Source organism: Mirounga angustirostris, unplaced genomic scaffold (genome assembly GCF_029215605.1).
Source record: "Mirounga angustirostris isolate CCGP_5_RB_7025 unplaced genomic scaffold, mMirAng1.0.hap1 SCAF_11, whole genome shotgun sequence".
NCBI lineage: Eukaryota > Metazoa > Chordata > Mammalia > Carnivora > Phocidae > Mirounga > Mirounga angustirostris.
In genome coordinates, this window is record NW_026991719.1 from 112057813 (window position 1) to 112079481 (window position 21669).

The following is a 21669-nucleotide window of genomic DNA, read 5'->3' on the forward strand; positions in this document are numbered from 1 at the left end:
CTTCCAGGGTCTTATCTGTAAAGCAGGGATGGTAGTAATGGTAATTCCCTCATAGGCTCTTACGTCATGTGCCTGGCGTGCTGTCAGTACTATTATTAGCCAACATTAGCTCTAAGGAGTTAAGCCACTTGCCTAAATAACTCAGAATCATGGCCTCTCTTTCTTTAAACTCCAACTTCCGTATTTGCTATTCCACAAGAATTCATGACTTCGAATAAAATGGACCTTCAAGTGGGACCCACTGAATTCTACCTTTAAAATGTCCTTACTTAATGGCTCTATAAAGTCCATAAAGCTCCTTTTTAAAAGATTCATTCAGGGCGCCTGGGTGGCTCAGTCGTTAAGCGTCTGCCTTCGGCTCAGGTCATGATCCCGGGGTCCTGGGATCGAGTCCCGCATCGGGCTCCCTGCTTGGCAGGAAGCCTGCTTCTCCCTCTCCCACTCCCCCTGCTTGTGTTCCCTCTCTCGCTGTCTCTCTCTCTGTCAAATAAATAAATAAAATCTTTAGAAAAAAAAAAAAGATTTATTTATTTATTTATTTATTTATTTATTTATTTATTTATTTATTTGAGAGAGAGAGAGTGAGAAAGCACCAGCAGGGGGAGAGGGAGAGGGAGAAGCACACTTCCCGCTGAGGGACTCGATCCCAGGACCCTGGCATCATGACCCGAGCCAAAGGCAGATGCTTAACCGACTGAGCCACCCAGGCACCCAAGTCAATAAAGCTCCTAACAAACCAGGACAAAACCAAAATTTTCATCACTTCTGAGGGTTTGTGTCAACTGGTGTTCCAGTCTGGCCCTGGGGGTTCAGGTCTGAGCCAGATTAAGAAAAGAATATTCTTTCCGGTCGTGAGCAGCCTCCAGAATCCATATCCATTCTGAGTCTCGTCTCCAGGTTACGTCCTAACAGACTCTGTGTGGTGAGAGACAGCCCCCCTGCCCCTGCCAGATCGCTAGCACATGATTTCAAAGTTCAAACTGCATCTTTAAGCCTATCATCCAGGGTTCTGGCCCAGATGAAGGCATCTGTGAATGCGTCAGGGATGGGGAGTCAGGCGGTAAGGAAGGGCAGGAGAGATATGAACTTATCTGGGTCCCTTGCAAGGACTCTTAAAGGAGATACTGTTCCGTTGTTCCCCATGAATTGGAAACAATGTATACTCACGTACAAATATTATCACAGCCCACTGCTTAAAATGCTTGCCCAATAGTTCACCCTGCTAGTCTCCTTCCACCTTTCCATGTTAATGAGTATCTGCCTCTGAGCCATAGCGCTGTTGGAAATTTCCCCCACCCGCCAAAGGGAAAGTGAAAAAAAGAGACGAAGCCAGGCACTCGAGCTATCTGCCAGTAACTCAGATACACCATTCGCCGGGACAGGGGAAGGCGAAAACACTGGATCTAAATAGAGTTCGGCTTTAGGAAAGCCTTCCCTGATGTTACCCTCACCCCACACGAAGCTGATACCACGATGCAAAGTCTCATGGCATCTTTTTAATTTACCCTTTTGTAATACCACATGTTTATGACGTTTAAGTTCATGTCTGTATTTCTCTTGAGAGTCTATGTTCCAGGAGGGGAGGGACTTCCTCTTCCTTGTTGACTACTGTAACCCCCATCAGCTAGTACAGGACCCTGCCCACAGTAGATGCTCAGTAAATTATCCATTGCACTGACAGACAAGCAATCCGTGGAACAATGAATTAATTCCTGCAGTGATGCAGGAGGATGATCAAAAGTTCAACTGGAGACCTTGGGTTTCCAAATGAAGCGGTCCTCGGAAAGGATCTCACTGTGGAACAGCCTATCTGGGGAAATGGTACCACTTACCTGTGTTGTGTGAGCACATTGACAGCTGAAGGATGATTTGCACAGTAAGCCAGGTACATAGATTTAAAATGAGGCATGAGGTTCAGTAGGCAACCTCCTACTTTGTGTTGATTTTCCGGAAACCTGGAGGTAAGACAAGATGAAACACAGAATGTAAAATAAGAAAGAAACAGGGGGATAAAGGAAGAGGATTCCAATCAAATCTGGCGACACGCAAGCCTTTTGAATTCTTTTGCCAAACTGAAAAGAGAAACTAGATTATAAGCACTTTTGCCATGGAATGCAAGTTCTTGACTGCCACTTTATTAGTATTATTATTTTTTTAATGGGGTAATTGACCATCACTTCAAACTCGAGCCGCCAAACATAGCGCCCATATATAGGGGCCAGATACTTACTTGAAATGACCAGGTAGGGTTGTTTTTTAAAGATATTTGTTCAAATTACAATATTCAAAATTTTAGCCGGGCACACACAAAAATACTCTTGGCTAATTTATATGAAGTTCAAGTACAGAAAAAAGTAATCAAATCCCAAACTGACACATCAGAAAGGAATATTATGTAGTCTTAGGGGCTTGGTGGCTGCTAGACAGGATGGCCTGAAGATTTTAATTTTTTTTTTTTTAAAGATTTTTTTTTTTTTTTTTTATTCATGAGAGACAGAGCGAGAGAGAAAGGCAGAGGGAGAAACAGGCTCCCAAGGAGCAGGGAGCCCGATGCCGGGCTCGATCCCAGGACCCTGAGATCATGACCTGAGCCGAAGGTAGACGCTTAACCATCTGAGCCACCCAGGCGCCCCAAGACTTTAATTTTTTTAAGTTACAAGCCACCTGTTTTCATTTGTAGACCAATCAGAAAAGTGCAAGAAAGAAAAAAAAAATTACTCAGTATTCCACCATTCAGAGACAGCTATTAGAACAATTTTGGCATATTCCTTGGTCTTCCTTCTACATGTTTTTCTATAAAATGGAAAATAAAGATTACAAACCTAGTTTGTAATCGGTTCTTCTCACTTAGTGACTTATCTTTCCATGTCAATAAGCTGGATCCCTATCAGCATTGAGGACAGCCCCTCAGGCCTCTGGTGTGGGCTCTTACCATCTTCCTTCCTGGATGACCACCTGTGTCCCAGAAAGCTCAAGAAACAGGCAATCACCCCAATTTCCCTATAGATGATGAAAGTTGCCAACTTCTCTGAGATACAGTGCTTGGAAAATTAATCTTGCTACAGAATTATACTGCCTGAAGATCATTACAATCCATTCTGCAGTATGAAGCTGAACACCTCAACCATCAAGCTAGCCTTCCAATACGTATTGTGGTTCACATAAAGATATACTTTCCTTTCCCCACTTTTTGTGTATTTCAACTGTTAATATAATAGACAAGATACCAGGCGTGATTTAAAGAGAAAAAGCAGCTTATACAACTGAATGAATCACCTGACTAACTTTTCCAAGTAATTTGCAATGTACAAAAGAAAATATCGAATCAATATCAAAGGCAACGTCCCTGGTCAATGGAGACCTTATCTGTCTCTCATACTGACCAGGAGCAGTAAACCGATGCAATCTTTAAATAAAGTCAGAAATAATTTACTGCATGTAGAGCCCTGATACACAACCAGGGGTTTGGCTCTCCCTAGCGCATTTTCTCTGTACTGGGACAATTTATCAACGTTGTAACAAATGAGTAAATACGAAGTGTCCCTATCTAAGACAACAGCTAGCAGGAAAAGAAAACACACCAAAGAAATGGTGTTGCTAGCTATTCTAAAGGCAACATACAACACTTACTTGGAACATTCTTCCAAGGCTTGGCAGAGCGTCTGTTGAAATGCGCATACTTCCTCGAAGTTCCCCAGTAAAGATGTAAATTCCACAGTACTCAGACTGAAAAAAAACCAAAAAAACATACACAGTTTCAGTGGATAGAACTTCAGGATGATTCCAGTTATCCATCTCTAGTCTAGTGAGCTGATAATTTGCTAAAAAAATTGGCAAATGGGATGAGGGAAGCAATCCCTAGATTTTAACTTTCGCTTTTTAACTTACACCAGCTCTGTGGTCTTAAACAACATTTAAAAGCGTCTTTCCTTGATTTCCTTTTTCTACAATAAGAATAATGATCCTAAAGCAAACAAGTGTTTACCAAAGACATTTACGTGTTTTACAATGTGATGAGTGAACGGATAACAAGTGCGTAATAGCTAAGTATCTCAATAGGCAAAATACATCATGGCTGGGGATAAATGCAAACAAGTTTGAGTATTCTGGAGGAGCTGGGAGAGTAACTGAAAGATATTATAAATGCTCATAGACTGCACAGGGAAAAACCACAAAATCCAGTTTCTTTCGATTTAAAATGCTCATAAATCAACAAAGGGAAATCTTTATCAGAGGACGTAGAGGAAGAAAACAGTACTGATTTGTTTGTTTGTGGAATGGAATGGAGCAAATAAAGGCAAACTGAACAATTTTATCCAGAGCCTCTGTGCTATGAATTTTCTCCATTCTTCCCCTACCAAATGGTAGGTGATAACATGCACCAACACTACTCACACAAGCACTTAACACCTCTGCAGGTGTCTCACAAGTACTTTTATTTTTTTATATTTTATATTATTCTATTTTTATTTTTTTTACATTTTATATTTTAACCTGACAACAAGTTCACGAGGTAGGTGCTCTTGTTTCCATCTTACACGTAAGGAGACCCAGGCACAGAGAGGTTAAGCCAATCACCCAATGTCACAAAGCCAGTGAAGGGTGAAGCCAGGATTTAAACCACCACATTCTAGCTCCAGAGGCCATGCTCTTAAACACTTTTTGGGAGAAGACTTTTCTGAAGACTTAAAAGGCCAGTGTCAGCCACGTGTTCTTTCTTCACATCATAATACGAGGGGAGTGTTTCCAAGAGAGTGATTTTTGCTGACAAAGCAAAGGAAGCCCCACACAAACGATACCAGTAACCCCTCGAGCATCAGAAGCGCCCAGTTCCTCTGCCATCATGCCCTTCTGAACCACAAGCTGGAAAACCCCTAGCCATGGGTGTCAAAAGCGAAACCTTCAGCCGGCCAGTTTCCCTGACTTTCCTCCGTCATGGCCCCAAGAAGCTGACTGGGGGGCCAACTTGAACCTGATCAGGGACTTTCTTGGCCCCCTCAGGATCAGACAGTAAACAGTCTGGTTTGCTCCAGTCGCTCCGGGGTCCACAAGACAGCCGGTGGAAACTGACCCTGACTGCATTCTGAATTTATATGGCAACAGGGAAGTTCTGAGTCAGGCTCCTCGCCTCCTTCATTTGAAATCTTACCATCTCCCCTCCCAGGGTCACCACCTCGGTTTCCTGCCTCTGCCTGTCACCCCCACAAAATGGAAGGCACATTTCAGTCAGCGGCCGGAGGCGCGGTGGGTCGAGTCTGGCAGCTTACTGGCTGTGTGATGGCTATAGCAGTAAGCCTCTCTGGACTTCAGTTTTCTTATTTGTTCAATGGGGACAGTCATTTCTTCCAGGGCACTAGACCCAGTGATTCATTGAGGTTCCTTCCATTCAGCTCTAAGAAGTATGATTCACAGGATTCACTTCATGTTTTACATAATCATAACAAAAGACACTTTGTTGTTGATCGCATTTCAACTCTTACAAAACACAGGAATACAAAATCCTTTCATACTGAAGTGAGATTCCCACAGTGCCATGGAAAATAACCAACTGGGAAATTTAGCAAGACCTTATGCCTTAGCGAACATGATTTGGAAAAATAAAAAGGGGGGGGATCGCAAAATATGTTAAACTTATTTAAGCCTGAAGTCCAGTAGTTGAGACAGCTGTCCAGCAAAAGTAAACTCTGAGGGGAAAGAGGAGGCTTTTGTCCTCCAGTATGTGGGCCCATGGCTCAATTTTCTATTTGACTTATAGATTATAATCTCCAGTAAAGTATAATCAATTAAAATAAAAATAGGTCAATATTTTTCTTCTGTGAAAACGAAGTTTTCAATTCAAACCTCAGCCACTTCTAAGACCAGAATAAGGTTTGAGTATTTTATTTAAAACAAAACAAGACATTTGAACAGCTCTATCACTCTCTTTGGCCTGGGTGAAATACGAGCTCAATGGTGCCCTCACAAACATTCACAAAATGCCACACTCTTTCCACTCTCAGACCATAGGAAAGAGTTTCTGCCCCAGCAAGCCAAGGTCAGGGGGAGCGTGAAACTTTCCAGTTTACAGGTTTTCTGCATAAAAACACCAGCAGGTCCTGTTTGTGCAAGGTAAAACTGCATGTATCGCTTCTAAAATGTACAAGATAACAATTGTGGCAGACAGAGATGCAGATGTGCTCATTCCTTCCGCAGCTAAAAGAGACAGAAAGCCAAGCTCTCCAGCAGCAACATCTTGCGTAATTTCCGCTGCCTTGACCATGTTCTTGGCAACCTGTGCTCTATGGAAATTCTTCTAAAGGGCAAAATCAATTATTCAGTGACATAAGAGCAATGACTCTGGATACTGACATTATCTTGCTTTATTTAGCAAGGGGTTTAAAATGTAAATCTTACTTGTTATTGGACTGCAGGGGTCTTAAGTAAGTGACAAGTAGAGACTGAAGTTCTTTAGCATAATCCTTTTCAGTGTCCAAAATGTTCTGTAACACCTATAGAGAAACAAAGGTCAAGGTCAAGGTGAAGATCTTGTATTTGTCAGGGCAGTCCAAGGTAAGACAGAGCTTTAGATCTTTGAACCAAATTACTAGGCTAGCACTGTAGTAAAAGTAAGAAGCGCAAAATCTGACTGCCCTTTGTTTCATTCTAGCAAACTACTTTAATAATTGTACGACCACTGGTTATATTGCATAATTCATATGAATACAGTTTTTCACAGTTACTCATAACCGGAAGGACCTGGCCATTTATTTACACAGCGCTGTTCAGAATGCTTTCATGGGCTTTAAATCATTTATCCTCGGGAAAGGTCTCAGTTAGCTAACAAAGGATCATATGCCCATTTTATGGATGAGAACATTGAGACCAGCTACCTTAAGACATACAGAGTCAATGTCAGGATAATTTCACGATAACTGAGGTCAAATACCACAAAAGATTCTTCTTTATGTTTCGATAAGACCTTTAGGGGACAATACCTGAGGCCACAGGGTATTGTTAAGTAGAGTTAGAACGGGTCTTTTAAGAAAGGCAAAAAGTGCTAGTATGAACAGTTCAAAGAGAAGAGGAAGCTGAAGTGGGAGGAATTTAACAAGGGGAATAAAGCATTATGAAGAATAACCAAATTAAAATCCTCCAGGCAAAACAACCAACGTACAGAACGCAAGGTCTCTTGCCCCACCCGTCCTAGGGGCCTGCCCCTTTCCCCAGCCTCTTCTGCAAGTAGCTACAACCTACATTTCAAGCTCCTAGAGCTCGCCAAGCTAACATTTCTGTATGTTGTCTCTCCTAGCTCCTCATTCCTTCAACAGAAATGTACTGAAGGGGGGCGCCTGGGTGGCTCAGTCATTAAGCGTCTGCCTTCGGCTCGGGTCATGATCCCAGGGTCCTGGGATCGAGTCCCACATCGGGCTCCCGGCTCAGCGGGAAGCCTGCTTCTCCCTCTCCCACTCCCCCTGCTTGTGTTCCCTCTCTCGCTGTGTCTTTCTCTGTCAAATAAATAAATAAAATCTTAAAAAAAAAAAAAAGAAATGTACTGAAGGCCCACCCCGCCGGTAAACAGAGGATCACAGGACAATGTGAAGCAATCTTAGCTGCAAGGAGCCCTGCAGGCATCCAGGGTTCCAGACCCAGACTCACAAGACAATGCATGGCGATCCGGTTTTGAAAGGTGGAGTGGACAAAGCGAGCGGAGGCCCAGGTCACTGTGGGCTTTGCGGGGAAACTACCGGACTGGCAGGTGGTCGTCCAGGCTCTGCTACTGAGGGACAGGTGGCTACAGTTTTAAGGCTTCACTTGCCTCACCTCAGATTGTGACATTTCACCTACCTCAGGACCATTGTGAAGAGGCAGTGAGACGCTGTGCAGGCAGGTGCTGCAGGAGTGGGAAACAGTCCTGCCAGTGGACGGGCTTAAAAAAGCTACTGACACCAGAGAACCCTTGGCTGTGAAGGGCCGCCCTGGGCATTATGGGACGTTGAGCGGCGTCCCTGGCCTCTACCCACTAGATGTCAGCTGCACGCCCCCCCCCCCCCCCCCCGGGACGGCAACTGAACACCACCTGAAGGACAGTATCGCCGCAGGCGAGAAACCCTGGTTGAGAGGCCACTCATGTCTCCTTTCAGTTCCTCTATTCCTCAGAAACTACTCCCAAAAGGCCTAAGTGTCAATAAACCCCGGGGCCTGGAGGCACTAATGCTCTCTGAAATTAATCCAGTGACGGGATAGGAATGATCCCCCCCCAGCATAGAAAGCTGAAGCACCACCCAGGAAATGGGCAACTATCTGGAGATGAACAAACAAGAAAACACAGCATAAAAAACTCACGGGGGGCGCCTGGGTGGCTCAGTCGGGTAAGCGTCTGCCTTCGGCTCAGGTCATGATCCCAGGGTCCTGGGATCGAGCCCCGCGTCGGGCTCCCTGCTCAGCGGGGAGCCTGCTTCTCCCTCTGCCTGCCACTCCCCCTGCTTATGCGCTCTTTCTCTTTCTGACAAATAAATAAAATCTTTAAAAAAATTAAAAAATGGGGCGCCTGGGTGGCTCAGTCGTTAAGCGTCTGCCTTCAGCTCAGGTCATGAGCCCAGGGTCCTGGGATCGAGCCCCACATCGGGCTCCCTGCTCAGCGGGAAGCCTGCTTCTCCCTCTCCCACTCCCCCTGCTTGCGTTCCCTCTCTCGCTGTCTCTCTCAGTCATATAAATAAATAAAATCTTAAAAAAAAAAAAATGAAAAAAAACCCTGGGATGCAGTTAAAGCAGACAAATATATAGCTGTAAAATGTCCATATCGAAAAAGAAGAAAGAGGACTTCTGGTTTCTGGCCCAGCATTTAAGCAACGTGGCAGTCATTACTCCATCCTAACAATAAGTTGATAGCTGAACTAACTGGGAAAAAAACCCAACCCGCCTAACTTTCCTTCTATCTGTCAGGGAATTGAGGCCATGGGGGAAAATGCTACCCCCAAAAGTGGAGAGACACACAGGCAGATGCAGAAAATCAAAACTTGCTGGAGCAGAAACCCACGAGCAGAGTTCTCCACGGAAATCAGGAGCGGGGCAGGAAAACCCGAGCTGTAACTGAATTGCTGGGGGCGCAGTGTGGACAAGTCTGAGAGTTCAGACCCCCAGGGGGCCCAGTCACAGGGCAGCACACCCACCTTTTGTGGTACCTCCGGCAGCTCTACCAGGCTGTCACAATGAAGAGAGGAGGAAAATCTCCCTCCTGCTTCGGAAGCGGGAAAGGAAAGGTAGCCATTTTGAAATACACCAGAGCATTCTGTCCATCCTAACAAGGTCTGCCCTCAAGAGAGAAACGATTTGGGCGCCTGGGTGGCTCAGTTGGTTGGGCGACTGCCTTCGGCTCAGGTCATGATCCTGGAGTCCCGGGATCGAGTCCCACATCGGGCTCCCTGCTCGGCAGGGAGTCTGCTTCTCCCTCTGACCCTCCTCCTTCTCATGCTCTCTGTCTCTCATTCTCTCTCTCTCAAATAAATAAATAAAATCTTTAAAAAAAAAAAAAATCCTTTAAAAAAAAAAAAAAAAAGAGAGAAACGATTTTACCAGAGCTTAACCTATCAGGTTTTTACCAGAGTCTAACCTAGCTGGGGGAAGGGAAATACCCTACCTCAGCTTCCTCTAGCCTTCCTGTCCCCCCTAAAGGAGGAAAACAATCTGAGAAGCACTGGTGAAGTTCACAGTCGAGAGACATAAACTCACCAAAAGACCATAGGTCTTTTTTTTCCCAGTTAGTTCAGCTATCTACTTATTGTTAGGATGGAGTAATGACTGCCACGCTGCTTAAATGCTGGGCCAGAAACTGGAAGTCCTCTTTCTTCTTTTTCGATATGGACATTTTACAGCTATATTTGTCTGCTTTAACTGCATCCCTAATCGTTGGACTTCAGAATCCCTCCCCAGCCCCCACCACCGTATTACTAAAGGCCTACTTACTGCAGTTCCTTTTACCCAGTATGTCATGTTTGGCTTCCAACAAAAAGTTATAAGGCATACTAAAAGGCAAAAAACACAGTTTGAAGAGACAGAGAAAACACTGGAACCATAGTCAGGTATGGCAAGAATGTTGGAATTATCAGACTAGGACTTTAATATGACTATGAGTAATACGCTAAGAGCTCTAATGAAAGTAGACGACATACAAGAACAGACGGGTATTGTAAGCAGAAAGATAGAAATACTTAGAATGAATATGAAATGGTAGCGATCCAAAACACTATAATAGAAATGAAGAATGCCTTTGATGGGCTCATTGGTACACTGGACCACTGAAAAAAAGAATCTCTGAGTTTGTGGATATGTCGACAGAAGATTCTGAAACTGAAAAGCAAACAGAAAAAAAAAAAAAAAACTTAAAAAATGGAACAGAATACCTACGAATTGTGGGATAACACATGTTTAATGAGAATACCAGAAGGAGAGGAAATGGAGAACGGGAAAAAAGAGATACTTGAAACAACAATGACTGAGAATTTTTCCAAATTAATGTCAAACACCAAATGAGAGATCCAGGAAGCTCAGAGATAACCAGCAGGATAAATGCAAAAGACAAACCCACCTAGGCATGTCATATTCAAAGTCCAGATAAAGCAAAGATAAAGAAAAAACCCTGAAAGAAGCCGAGGGGGTGGGGGGAACCCAGCTTACCTATAGCGAAGCTAAAATAAGAATTATATCCAATGTATCCTCAGAAACCATACAAAGAAGAGGCGAGTGCAGTGAAATATTTAAAGAATTGAGGAAAAAAAAAATTCCACCAACCTGGAATTCTGTACCCTGTGAAATTTTCCTTCAAAACTCAAGGAAAAATAAAGATTTTCTCAGGCATACAAAAATTGAGGGAATTTGTTGCCAGTAGACCTGCCTTGCAGGACATGTTTCAAAAAAGGCCTTCAGAGAGGAGGAAAATGCTATAGGTCAGAGACCCAGATCTACATAAGGAAAGAAAGTATGAGAGAAGGAATAAGTGAAGATAAAATAAAAACTCTAATTTTTTATATTCTTAATTGATGTAACAGGTAACAGTTTGTTCAAAATAATAATAGAAACAATGTATTCAATTATATATGTAATTAAGATAAACATATGTGTATATGCTTATAAAAAAGATAAGCATATATATGCTTATAGATGGGCATATATATAATGCTTATGTATGCTTATGTAGAAATGAAATGAATGACAGCAAGGATACAAGGGATGGGAGGGAGGAATCTGGAGTACTCTGTTATTATAAGGTACTCGTGCTACCCGTAAAGCAGTATAGTGCTATTTTTGCACTAGTTCTAAATATACATTGCAAACTCTAGGTCAACCACTCAAAAAAGTAAAAAGAAAATTCTAGAATGATACAAACTACCAAAACTGCCCCACAAAAGAAACAGAAAGTCTCAACACCTGTAACAAGTAAAGACACTGAAAAAGCATTCAAAACAATTCCCATGAGTTAAAGCCCAGGATAGATGGTCTTACTGGTTGATTCTACCAAAAGTTGAAAGAATTCATATCAGTCCTTCACAAACTCTTAAAATCCTGGAAAAGAACAGAGTAGAGGGTACACTTCCCAATTCCAAAACATACCACAAAGCTACAGTAACAAGATAGTTTAGTACTGGTATAGGATAGATATATAGATCAGTGGAGTAGAATTGAGAGTCCAGAAATGAACCCACGGTCAACTGATTTTTGACAAGTGTACCAAGACCTTTCAATAGGGAAAGAACAGTCTTTTCAACAAATGGTGCAAGGACCACATGTCTACACGCAAAAGAATTTGCACCCCAAATCTATAACATATACAAAAAATAATTCAAAATGGACCCAAGAGTTAAAACTACCAAACTCTTAGAAGAGAACAGAGGAGGAAATCTTCATGACGTTGGATGTGACACCAAAAGCACAAGCAACAAGAGAAAAAACATATAAGCTGGAATTCATGAAAATTAAAAACTTTTGTGTGTCAAAGGACATTATCAAGGAAGTGAAAAGACAAGCCACAGAATGGGAGAAATATTTACAAGTCATATATCGGCTAAGGGTCTAGTATCCAGAATATATAAAGAACTCTAACAACTCAACAGTAAAAATAATTACTTGAAAGTTGGCTAAGGATTTGAATAGCCATAGAGTTTCACCATATGACCCAGCAATTTAATTCCTAGAGAAATGAAAACATACGCCCACACAAAAACCTGCACATGAACCTTCACAGAGCATTATTAATAACAACCAAAAAGTGGATACAATCCAAAGGTCCATCAACTGATAAATGGATAGACATAACCTAGTATATCTATACAATAGAATCTTAGCCATAAAAAAGAAAGAAGTACAGGTACATTCTACAACATGAACAAACCATGAAAATAATATGCTAAGTGAAAGAAACCAGATAGAGGAACAAACAGTGTATGATTCAGTTTATATGACATGTCCAGAATAGGCAGAATCCATAGAGACAGAAAGTAGATTAGTGGTTGTCAAGGTCTGGAGGAAGTGACTGCTAATGGGTACAGGGCTTCTTCTTTTTTTATTATTTAAATTCAATGTAGTTAACATATACTGTATTATTAGCTTCAGAGATAGACTTTAGTGATTCATCAGTTGCATATGAAACCCCGTGCTCATTCTATCATGTACCCTCCTTAATGCCCATCACCCAGTTACCCTATCCCCCCACCCACCTCCCCTCCAGCAACCCTATTTGTTTCCTAGAGTTAAGAGTCTCTTATGGTTTGTCTCCCTCTCTAATTTGTCTTATTTTATTTTTCCCTCCCTTCCCCTATGTTCATCTGTTTTGTTTCTTAAGTTCCACATATGGGAGTGAAATCATATGGTATTTGTCTTTCTCCGACTGACTTATTTTGCTTAGCAGAATATGCTCTAATTCCATCAATGTCATTGCAAATGGCAAGATTTCATTCTTTTTGATGGCTGAGTAGTATTCCACTGGAGATACCATATGATATGATATATATATGGGAATATATATAATATCACCTCTTCTTTGTCCATTCATCTGTCAATGGACATCTGGGCTCTTTCCATAGGTTGGCTATTGTGGACATTGCTGCTTTGGGTACAGGGTTTCTTACTGAGGTGATGAAAATATTGTAAAACCAGACAGTGGTGATTGTCACATAACTGTTAACTTACTAAAAATCAGTGAACTGTACAGTTTAAAATGGTGAGTTATGTGGTATGTGAATTATATGTCAATAAAGCTATTTTAAAAAGTCAAAGCACACATTTCTCAGCTGCTAATAGAAACTCTTTCTGGTTTTTCTCTCGGACTCCCAAGTCCTCATCCAGGAAGGTGTCCTTTCCAAACTCGAATCTGCCCATCGTAGAGCTCTCTGCCCAGCTGGGCCGCTGTTCACAGCAGTGCCTCAGCTCATCACCTATATTCATGCTCAGCACTAATATTCGTTTTGTATTCTTAGAAATGGAGAGAACTGCACCAGAATTCAGCAGTATCATCTTTTTTTAAGGAAGAGGTAAAACATATGCAGAGTGCTTTATTAACAATATTTATTTGTCTGTATGTATTGAGAGCGGGGAAAAGGATGGTGGCATGCCTTCCTGCTCACGTTCAGGAAGGAATGAAGTCATCTAATCATCTCCTTTTGTTCACATTTTTCTAAAAAGACCATGTCTGGAAACAAGCCATCCCACATCCTCACCCTCCCTTCAAGCACTGTCGCCTATAACTGTCACCCTACCCAAATTATAATGTCTGCTGGAAACAAGAAAAACAAAATAAAAAAAATCAAACTCGATCCAGTCATTCATTGCCTGAAGGGAATTTTTAAATGAGAAAAGTCAGACATTATTTACATCATAAAATGTGATTTTTACAACAAACAACACGGCTTTAATCCGACCTCCCTCTCACCACTGAAACAGCTCTATTATTTCAACTTCCTCTAAAATGCTATCATCTGGGGCTCCTTTAAAAGAAATCGCTAAGATTTTGCAAAGAAAAGAAAAGAAAAAAAAAAAGAAGAAATCACTACGATTTTGCAAGAAGGGTACCAATTGTCCTGCTCCAATGGGCTTATCCAATAGGTGAGGCAGCGCGCTCTGGAGAAGCTTCATTCTTGAAGGGGCCACTAGCCTGGGACCCACAGAAGGCAAAGGTGAGTTAGTGGGTGGACACCTGCTGCCTTGGGGTGAGTTCTGGAGACCTAACCCGAAAATGTATTTTAACTCATATTGTTGCAAGTTTTGAGGGTGGCTGAGTGCTGACTTTACAAATTAAACTGACAAAGGTGGTCAATGAATCCTTCATTAAGTAGTGCAAAAAAAAAAAAAATTGAATGGTAACATACTAAATAGCGCTGCCCTTGCTGTGGGTTGATTAGTAGAAATGCTCATCTGGGTGGATGCTTGGGATTCTTTCCCAAATTCATTTGGGCTTTTATTGCTTTCCTCAATCTCAAAAGACCAAGTGATGAACTTCTGAGACTGGTTCTTTATTTTTCAGGCCACGGGGCATCTACTGTAAAAGGATAAAAAGGGAAGCAGACAGAGGAGGCTATGTGTTCCCAAACAGAAGGCCTCAGTGGTGAGTCAGAAGGCAAGGGGTTTGGCAAGCCAACCAGCTGCAGAGCAGTACAGTTTGATCGAGATGAAATCCATTCGACCTCACTAAAATAGACTGTGCCCAGACATTGTCTTTGCCTCCCTGACTCTGTCTTCCCAAGGACAACTGAGTATCCTTTTGCTCCATTAACCTCTGACTAAATTCAGAATAAGACAGATGGTAAGAAGCCATAGCAAAAGAGGTGGAGGCCTTTTGTACCTCCATCCTGGGCTATTGATTTTCCAGTAAAATATATTTCCCACGTTTCCTGGAAAGGCTTGAGAGTGAGTTCATTTTTATAACTCTTTCTTCCAAAAGGAAAGAGTCATAGAGTATGAAGGAATTCTTTTAAGAGGCGAAAATGCATAAACCAAGGCTGAAAACGGAGAGCTGTCCCATGATCAAGGGGGACTCTAATGGCCTCAGGAAACCTTAAATCAAAGCAAAGGCATCATATTATAGGAATTCTGAGATAATTGTGATGCCTGTGAAAATGAGCTCATGTTGATAAAGTCCTACGGGACCTAAGAAGGCACCATATTACTGTATTTATATCATCTTTGGCTTATATGCTCCTCTCTTACGTCTGAGTACAGTGATTGGTTCCACGCCTCCAGGTCCTTGGCTTTCCCGAAACAAACAGCACTATCTCCCTATCAACAGACTCTGCAAATCCTGTCACCACCTCCACCCCCAGCTCTCAGATGGAAGATAAACAGTTGACCCTCGAACCACACAGGTTCAAACTGCGCAGGTCCACTTAGACGCGAATGCTTTTCAATAAATACAGTACAGTACTGTAAAGGTATTTTTTTCTTCCTTATGATTTTCTTAATAACATTTCCTTTTCTCTAGCTTACTTTGAGAGTGTAGCATATAACACATATGACATACAAAATAGGTGGTAATCAGCTGTTTGTGTTATCGGTGAGGCTTCTCGTGAACTGCAGGCTACTGGTTAAGTTGTTGGGGAGTCAAAAGTTATACATGGATTTTCGGCTGTGCAGGGGGTCAGCGCCCCTAACCCCCGAGTTGCTCAAGGCTCAACTGTATATGGATGGGTAAGACAGGAAATGGGTAGGTGAAAAAGTACAAGGAATATGGAGAAAGAGTAAATGGGTAGGTGTATAAAGTAGTTTAGGTCGGTAGATTAAAAAAGGGAAGGTGCACAGAGGACTTTCAGGGCAGTGAAAATACTCTGTATGATCCGCTAATGATGGATACGTGCCATTATACATTTGCCCAAACCCAAAGAACATACCACACCAAGAGTGAACCCTCATGTAAACTATGGACATTGGATGATAATTATTCTTCAGTTGTCACAGATCCCTACTCTGGTGGGAGATGCTGGTAGTGGGCGAGACTGTGCATGTGTCTGGCTGGGGGGCGGGTAGATGAGAAATCTCTGTACCTTCCGCTCAATTTTGCTGTGAACCCAAAACTGCTCTATAAAATAAAGTCTTAAAAAGGTGGGGGGCGGGGGCGCCTGGGTGGCTCAGTCGTTAAGCGTCTGCCTTCGGCTCAGGTCATGATCCCGGGGTCCTGGGATCGAGCCCCACATTGGGCTCCCTGCTCCGCGGGAAGCCTGCTTCTCCCTCTCCCGCTCCCCCTGCTTGTGTTCCCTCTCTTGCTGTCTCTCTCTCTGTCAAATAAATAAATAAAATCTTTAAAAAAAAAAAAAGGTGGGGGGTGGATAAGCACTAGAGAAAGGTAGAGAAAATTCAGGGTAGGAGCAAGTGGGCAGGTAGATGAGTAAGAGAGAAAATGGGGTAAGCAGAAGGTGGGTGGTGAGAGCAGAAATTGCAAGAGGTTTCCTGGCATTTTTATGGGATCTAACATGCCACACACGCCCCACCTTTCCTACCAAATGCAGGTTCTTTAAGACACACCCTTAAGGCATCTGCCACAAGTTACAATGCAGTAGAAGAAAGTTAGAAAAAAAAATAATGCTGCCTATTACTGCTTGTATTTGCCTGTTTGGGAGTAGGGAGACATCACCTCTCCCTCTGCAGACTGATGCTCATGGCCGGGATTGAACATTCGGATCCCTGCGTGTGGCAGTGCAAAGGACAGCATCCTTCCCATGCCCTGCAATGAATGCAGTGAATAAAGCACTGCACCTTCCCAGGGACATTTCGATGGGCGAAGAAGAGAGTGCAGTCCACCCTGCGACCTGCGGGACGGACTGCAGGCGTGCACACTCTCGCCTGGGCGACTGTGCCCAGATAGTTCCCCCCGCACGTGAACTCCCTTCTAGCTCTTCTCCACTTATCTAAGTCTTTTTTTTTTTTTTTTTTTTGAGACAGAGAGAATGAGAGAGAGAGAGCGCACATGAGAGGGGGGAGGGTCAGAGGCAGAAGCAGGCTCCCCGCCGAGCAGGGAGCCCGACGCGGGACTCGATCCCGGGACTCCAGGATCATGACCTGAGCCGAAGGCAGTCGCTTAACCAACTGAGCCACCCAGGCGCCCCACTTATCTAAGTCTTAACATGCTTAAATCCCTTCTTTCACTGAACCTTTCCCTTTATTGGTTCTCCAACATCAGTTTAGTGAGTTTCAGAATCACATGTGGGGGAGGGGCGAGGAAGGGGCTGAAGGCCTTGTTAAAAATGTGGTTTCCTGAGATCTGGGGCCAGAGATTCTGAGGTATAGCAAGTCAGGTGTGGGGCCCAGACAGCTGCACGTTTAACAAGCTTCCCAGGGGGCTTCGGATGCAGGATCCCTCGACCACATTTTGAGAAACCCATCTTAGGACACTTTATAACTTTTCATCATTCTCTGCCACGTGGCTTACACGATCACGTCCGTCCTGCCTTCCCCATGAGGCCGTGGGTGCTAAGACTTAGGTGCTGCATGTAAATTAAGCCTGATAATGAAGCCACTTAGATTCATTTTTTCAGTTTTACTGAGGTACAATTGATAAATAAAAAGTATATATATTGGAGGTATATAACTTGATATTTTGATATAGGTACACATCACAAAATGATCGCCACAATCAAGCTAATTAACATCCTTCCCCTCACATTGTTGCCATTTTCCTTTCTTGTTGCTATTGTTGCTGTTGTTCTTTATTTTTAAATACTTCCTGGCACATAACATCAAGTTATGATGGGGAAAGAAAGTCAAGGAGCAGGATAAGATTATCAGAAAAACAGTGACTAGAAAAATGATACACTGTTTTGCAATGGTGAAAAAAGCTCAACAAATGGCAGTGTATCTTGAGAACACAGAAGGAACCAAGATCAGGGGCAGCACAAGTCTCCTCTGGCCTGCCATGGCCCTAAAGGATGCTTAACACATATTCAAAACAACAAGCCAGTCTCAGACACATTGCACCAAAGCCTGAATGGGGCAGAAATCAGCAGACGATCCCTTGGAAACTTGAAAAGGGGGAGATGATATCCACAGACTTACCAATTCAAGAGGTCTCTACCCTGCCCAAGTTTATAGTATATAATGGTTAATTTAATTTTAGTTTTTAAAAGATTTTATTTATTCACTTGAGAGAGAGAGAAAGAGAGAGAGAGAGAGCACATGAGCGGGGGGAGAGGCATAGGGAGAAGCAGACTCCCTGCTGAGCTGGGCACCCGACATGGGGCTCCATCCCAAGACCCAGAGATCACAACCTGAGCTGAAGGCAGATGCTTAACCATTGGAGCCAACCAGGGGCCCCGTGATGGTTAATTTTACATGTCACTTCACTGGGTCACAAGGTACCCAGCTTAAACATTATTTCTGGGTGTGTCTGTGAGCGCATTTCCAGATACGATGAGACTTTGAATTGGGAGAGTGAGTAAAGCAGACTGCCCACCCCAATGTGGGTGGGCATCATCCAATCTGCTGAGGGCCTGAATAGAACAAAATGGTAGAGGAAGGGAGAACTGTTCTCTCTGCCTGACTTCTTGAGCTGAAACATCAGTCTTCTCTTACCCTCAGACTAGAACTTACACCATTGGTTCTCCTGGTTCTCAGGCCTTTGGACAATTCAACTTCTAGGAATCCACTCTACACATCTTCATATAGTTTGCCAAAGTCCTATGTATAAGATCTTCACTGCAGAATTGTTGATATAGCAGCAAAGAACCAGAAGCAATGCACATGAACTCCAACAGGAGTTGGGAGAGACAAACTGCAGGACATCCAGAATTTATATATAAGATTTACATAAGATCCATAAGAATCACAGAAGTTAATGTGCCTTGGATAATCCCAATGACATTTTAAATTGGTAGAATCATTGCATGTACATACTACATCTTCTTTATCCATTCATCTATCAATGGACACTTGGGCTGCTTCCATATCTTGGCCATTGTAGATAATGCTGCCATAAACATAGGGGTGCACGGATCCCTTTGAATTAGTGTTCTCATATTCTTTGGGTAAATACCCAGTAGTGTGGTTGCTGGATCATAAGGTAGTTCAATTTTTAACTTTTTGAGACACACACACACACAAACATACACACACACTGGAATATTATTCAGCCACAAAAAAGAATGAAATCTTGTCATTTGCAACAACATGGATGGAGCTAGAGAGTATCATCCTAAGTGAAATAAGTCAGTCAGAGAAAGACAAATACCATATGCTCTCACTCATATGTGGAATTTAAGAAACAAAACAAATGAGCAAAGTGAAAAAAGACAGAGAGAGGCAAACCAAGAAACAAACTCTTAACCACAGAGAACACAATGATGGTTACTAGAGGGGAGGTGGGTGGAGTGGGGGATGGGGGAAACAGGGGATGGAGATGAAGGAGGGCACTCGTGATGAGCACTGGGTGATGTATGGAAGTGTTGAATCACTAAATTGTACATCAGAAACTAATAATACACTGTATGTTAACTAACTGGAATTTAAATAAAAACTTGAAAAAATAAATTGGTAGAATCAGCAGAAGCAGAGACAGCTCCAAAGCAGCTTGATGGCATACTCCAAATCCACAGGGAGAAGAAGCTATGGTAATATTCTCATCTACCATTTGACTGCATCCTTTCTTTAAAAATTAAATCACTGGGGGGGGTGGGGGGGGCGCCTGGGTGGCTCAGTCCGTTAAGCGTCTGACTCTTGATTTCGGCTCAGGTCATGATCTCAGGGTCATGGGATTGAGCCCTGTGTCGGGCTCCATGCTCAGTGGGGAGTCTACTCTCTCTCTCCCTCTTCCGCTGTTCCTCCCCCAACTTGTGCACCCATGCGTGCTCTCTCTCTCCCTCTCTCTCTCTAAAATAATAAATAGGGGCGCCTGGGTGGCTCAGTCATTAAGCGTCTGCCTTCAGCTCAGGTCATGATCCAGGGCCCTGGGATCGAGTCCCACATCGGGCTCCCTGCTCAGCGGGGAGTCTGCTTCTCCCTCTCCCTCTGCCTGCCACTCTGCCTACTTGTGCTCTCTCTATCTCTCAGTCAAATGGATAAAATCTTTAAAAAAATAAATAAAATAAAATAAAATAAAATAATAAATAAATCTTTAAAAAAATTAAATCACTGGGGTGGGGTGGCTGGGTAGCTCAGTCAGTTAAGTGCCTGACTTTGGTTTTGGCTCAGGTCATGATCTCATGGTCGTGAGATGGAGCCCCCCCATTGGGCTCTGCGCTCAGTGCAGAGTCTGCTTGAGATTCTCTCCTTCTCCCACCCGCTCTGGCCCTCCACTTGCTCAATGTGCTCTCTCTCTCTTTCTCTCTCTCAAATAAATAAATAAAATCTTAAAAAAAATTAAATCACTGGGGATCACCTGGAAGCTAAAAGAAATGGTCAGAGAGGAAGGGAGAAGGGAGCCCAGCTCTGTTGGGTAATATATTTTAACCTCAGAAATGTAAGAAGAAAAATAGTGATAAAATTGTCCCCTATTATTATTGTCCGTGTCACCTATGAAGCTCCTTCCTGAGTTTTCATACCAACTACTGCTCACATCATCATTATGGAGCAAATTCACTGAAGAGCGCAATTCTGTCTTTTGAAACACAATGTATGGAGATGTTTAAAAACTATCCATGCGGGCGCCTGGGTGGCTCAGTTGGTTAAGCGACTGCCTTCGGCTCAGGTCATGATCCTGGAGTCCCGGGATCGAGTCCCGCATCGGGCTCCCTGCTCGGCGGGGAGTCTGCTTCTCCCTCTGACCCTCCTCCCTCTCATGCTCTCTGTCTCTCATTCTCTCTCTCAAATAAATAAATAAAATCTTTAAAAAAAAAAACAAAAAAACCCAGAAAACTATCCATGCACAGAATGAAAGGAGTGTGCAGTCCAAACGCATATCCAATATTGGGTGAAAAGCGACACTATTTCAGCTGAGGTCAGGGACGACGATGAAGCTACCAGACAGGAAAACGTAGAGGTTATGTTGACTTGACCTTTTCATTAGTGACTGGGCCAAGTCTGGAAAGGAGACATGAAGGAAAGCAGAGAGAAGATTAAGGAGAATAATAGGATTTTTTTTTCAAATGGGAACTTATTTTGAATATTGCACATGCCCTATTTATAGCTAATAGATTTTGACATATCTGTGTTCAAGCCAGAGCTATTTCATTCCTCCCTCTGTGCCAAAGGGCAGTCTTCCCTTCAGGCTCTCCTCAAACACAAGGTTGATAATATTTCCGAGGACATCATAATGGACTGATTGATTCTAAAATAAGATCACAGTATACGATCACTTAAAACTTATTGCTTAGAGGAACTTGGTAATTCACCTTCTAAATATCTGGTAAGGCTATATCTAATGGCTGAATTTCCTCATGATGCCTACATGTGAACTGATTTCTCTTTCGGCACTGTTTTATAGGCCTTGCTCTGAATCTTTGTGCTACCTTTGAAATTTTCAGTACAGTGGATATAAAAGTTCTAGCCATCTGTACAAGGCCTATTGACATTAGACCCTTGCAATACTCCGCCGAGTCTCCCATAAGTGTCACCTCAACGCATCTGTGGCTCAGCGAGTGAAAAGGTTCCATACAGACAGTCAAGAAATTCTTTGGTTATGATCTGAACACTCACCACAGTATAATAGTTCTTGGTAAGTGGAGTAGTTTCAAATCCTTTGACAGCTTTGGGGGAGAGAGGTCTCTCTGTGAAAAAGACATT

At 42.9% G+C, this 21669-nt stretch overlaps 1 protein-coding gene across 12 annotated transcripts in view; it reads right to left on the reverse strand.

Annotated features, from left to right (window-relative positions):
- ARHGEF6 (Rac/Cdc42 guanine nucleotide exchange factor 6) overlaps nucleotides 1-21669 on the reverse strand; it is a 99489-nt gene that overhangs the window by 34671 nt on the left and 43149 nt on the right. For all 12 annotated transcript variants that reach the window (XM_054509382.2, XM_045883192.3, XM_054509406.2 and 9 more), the window contains 4 exons: nucleotides 21583-21653; nucleotides 6394-6488; nucleotides 3631-3726; nucleotides 1833-1955 (listed from right to left, as the gene is read on the reverse strand). In XM_054509382.2, the coding sequence (XP_054365357.1) occupies nucleotides 1833-1955; nucleotides 3631-3726; nucleotides 6394-6488; nucleotides 21583-21653 (385 nt within the window). The remainder of the gene's footprint in view (nucleotides 1-1832; nucleotides 1956-3630; nucleotides 3727-6393; nucleotides 6489-21582; nucleotides 21654-21669) is intronic.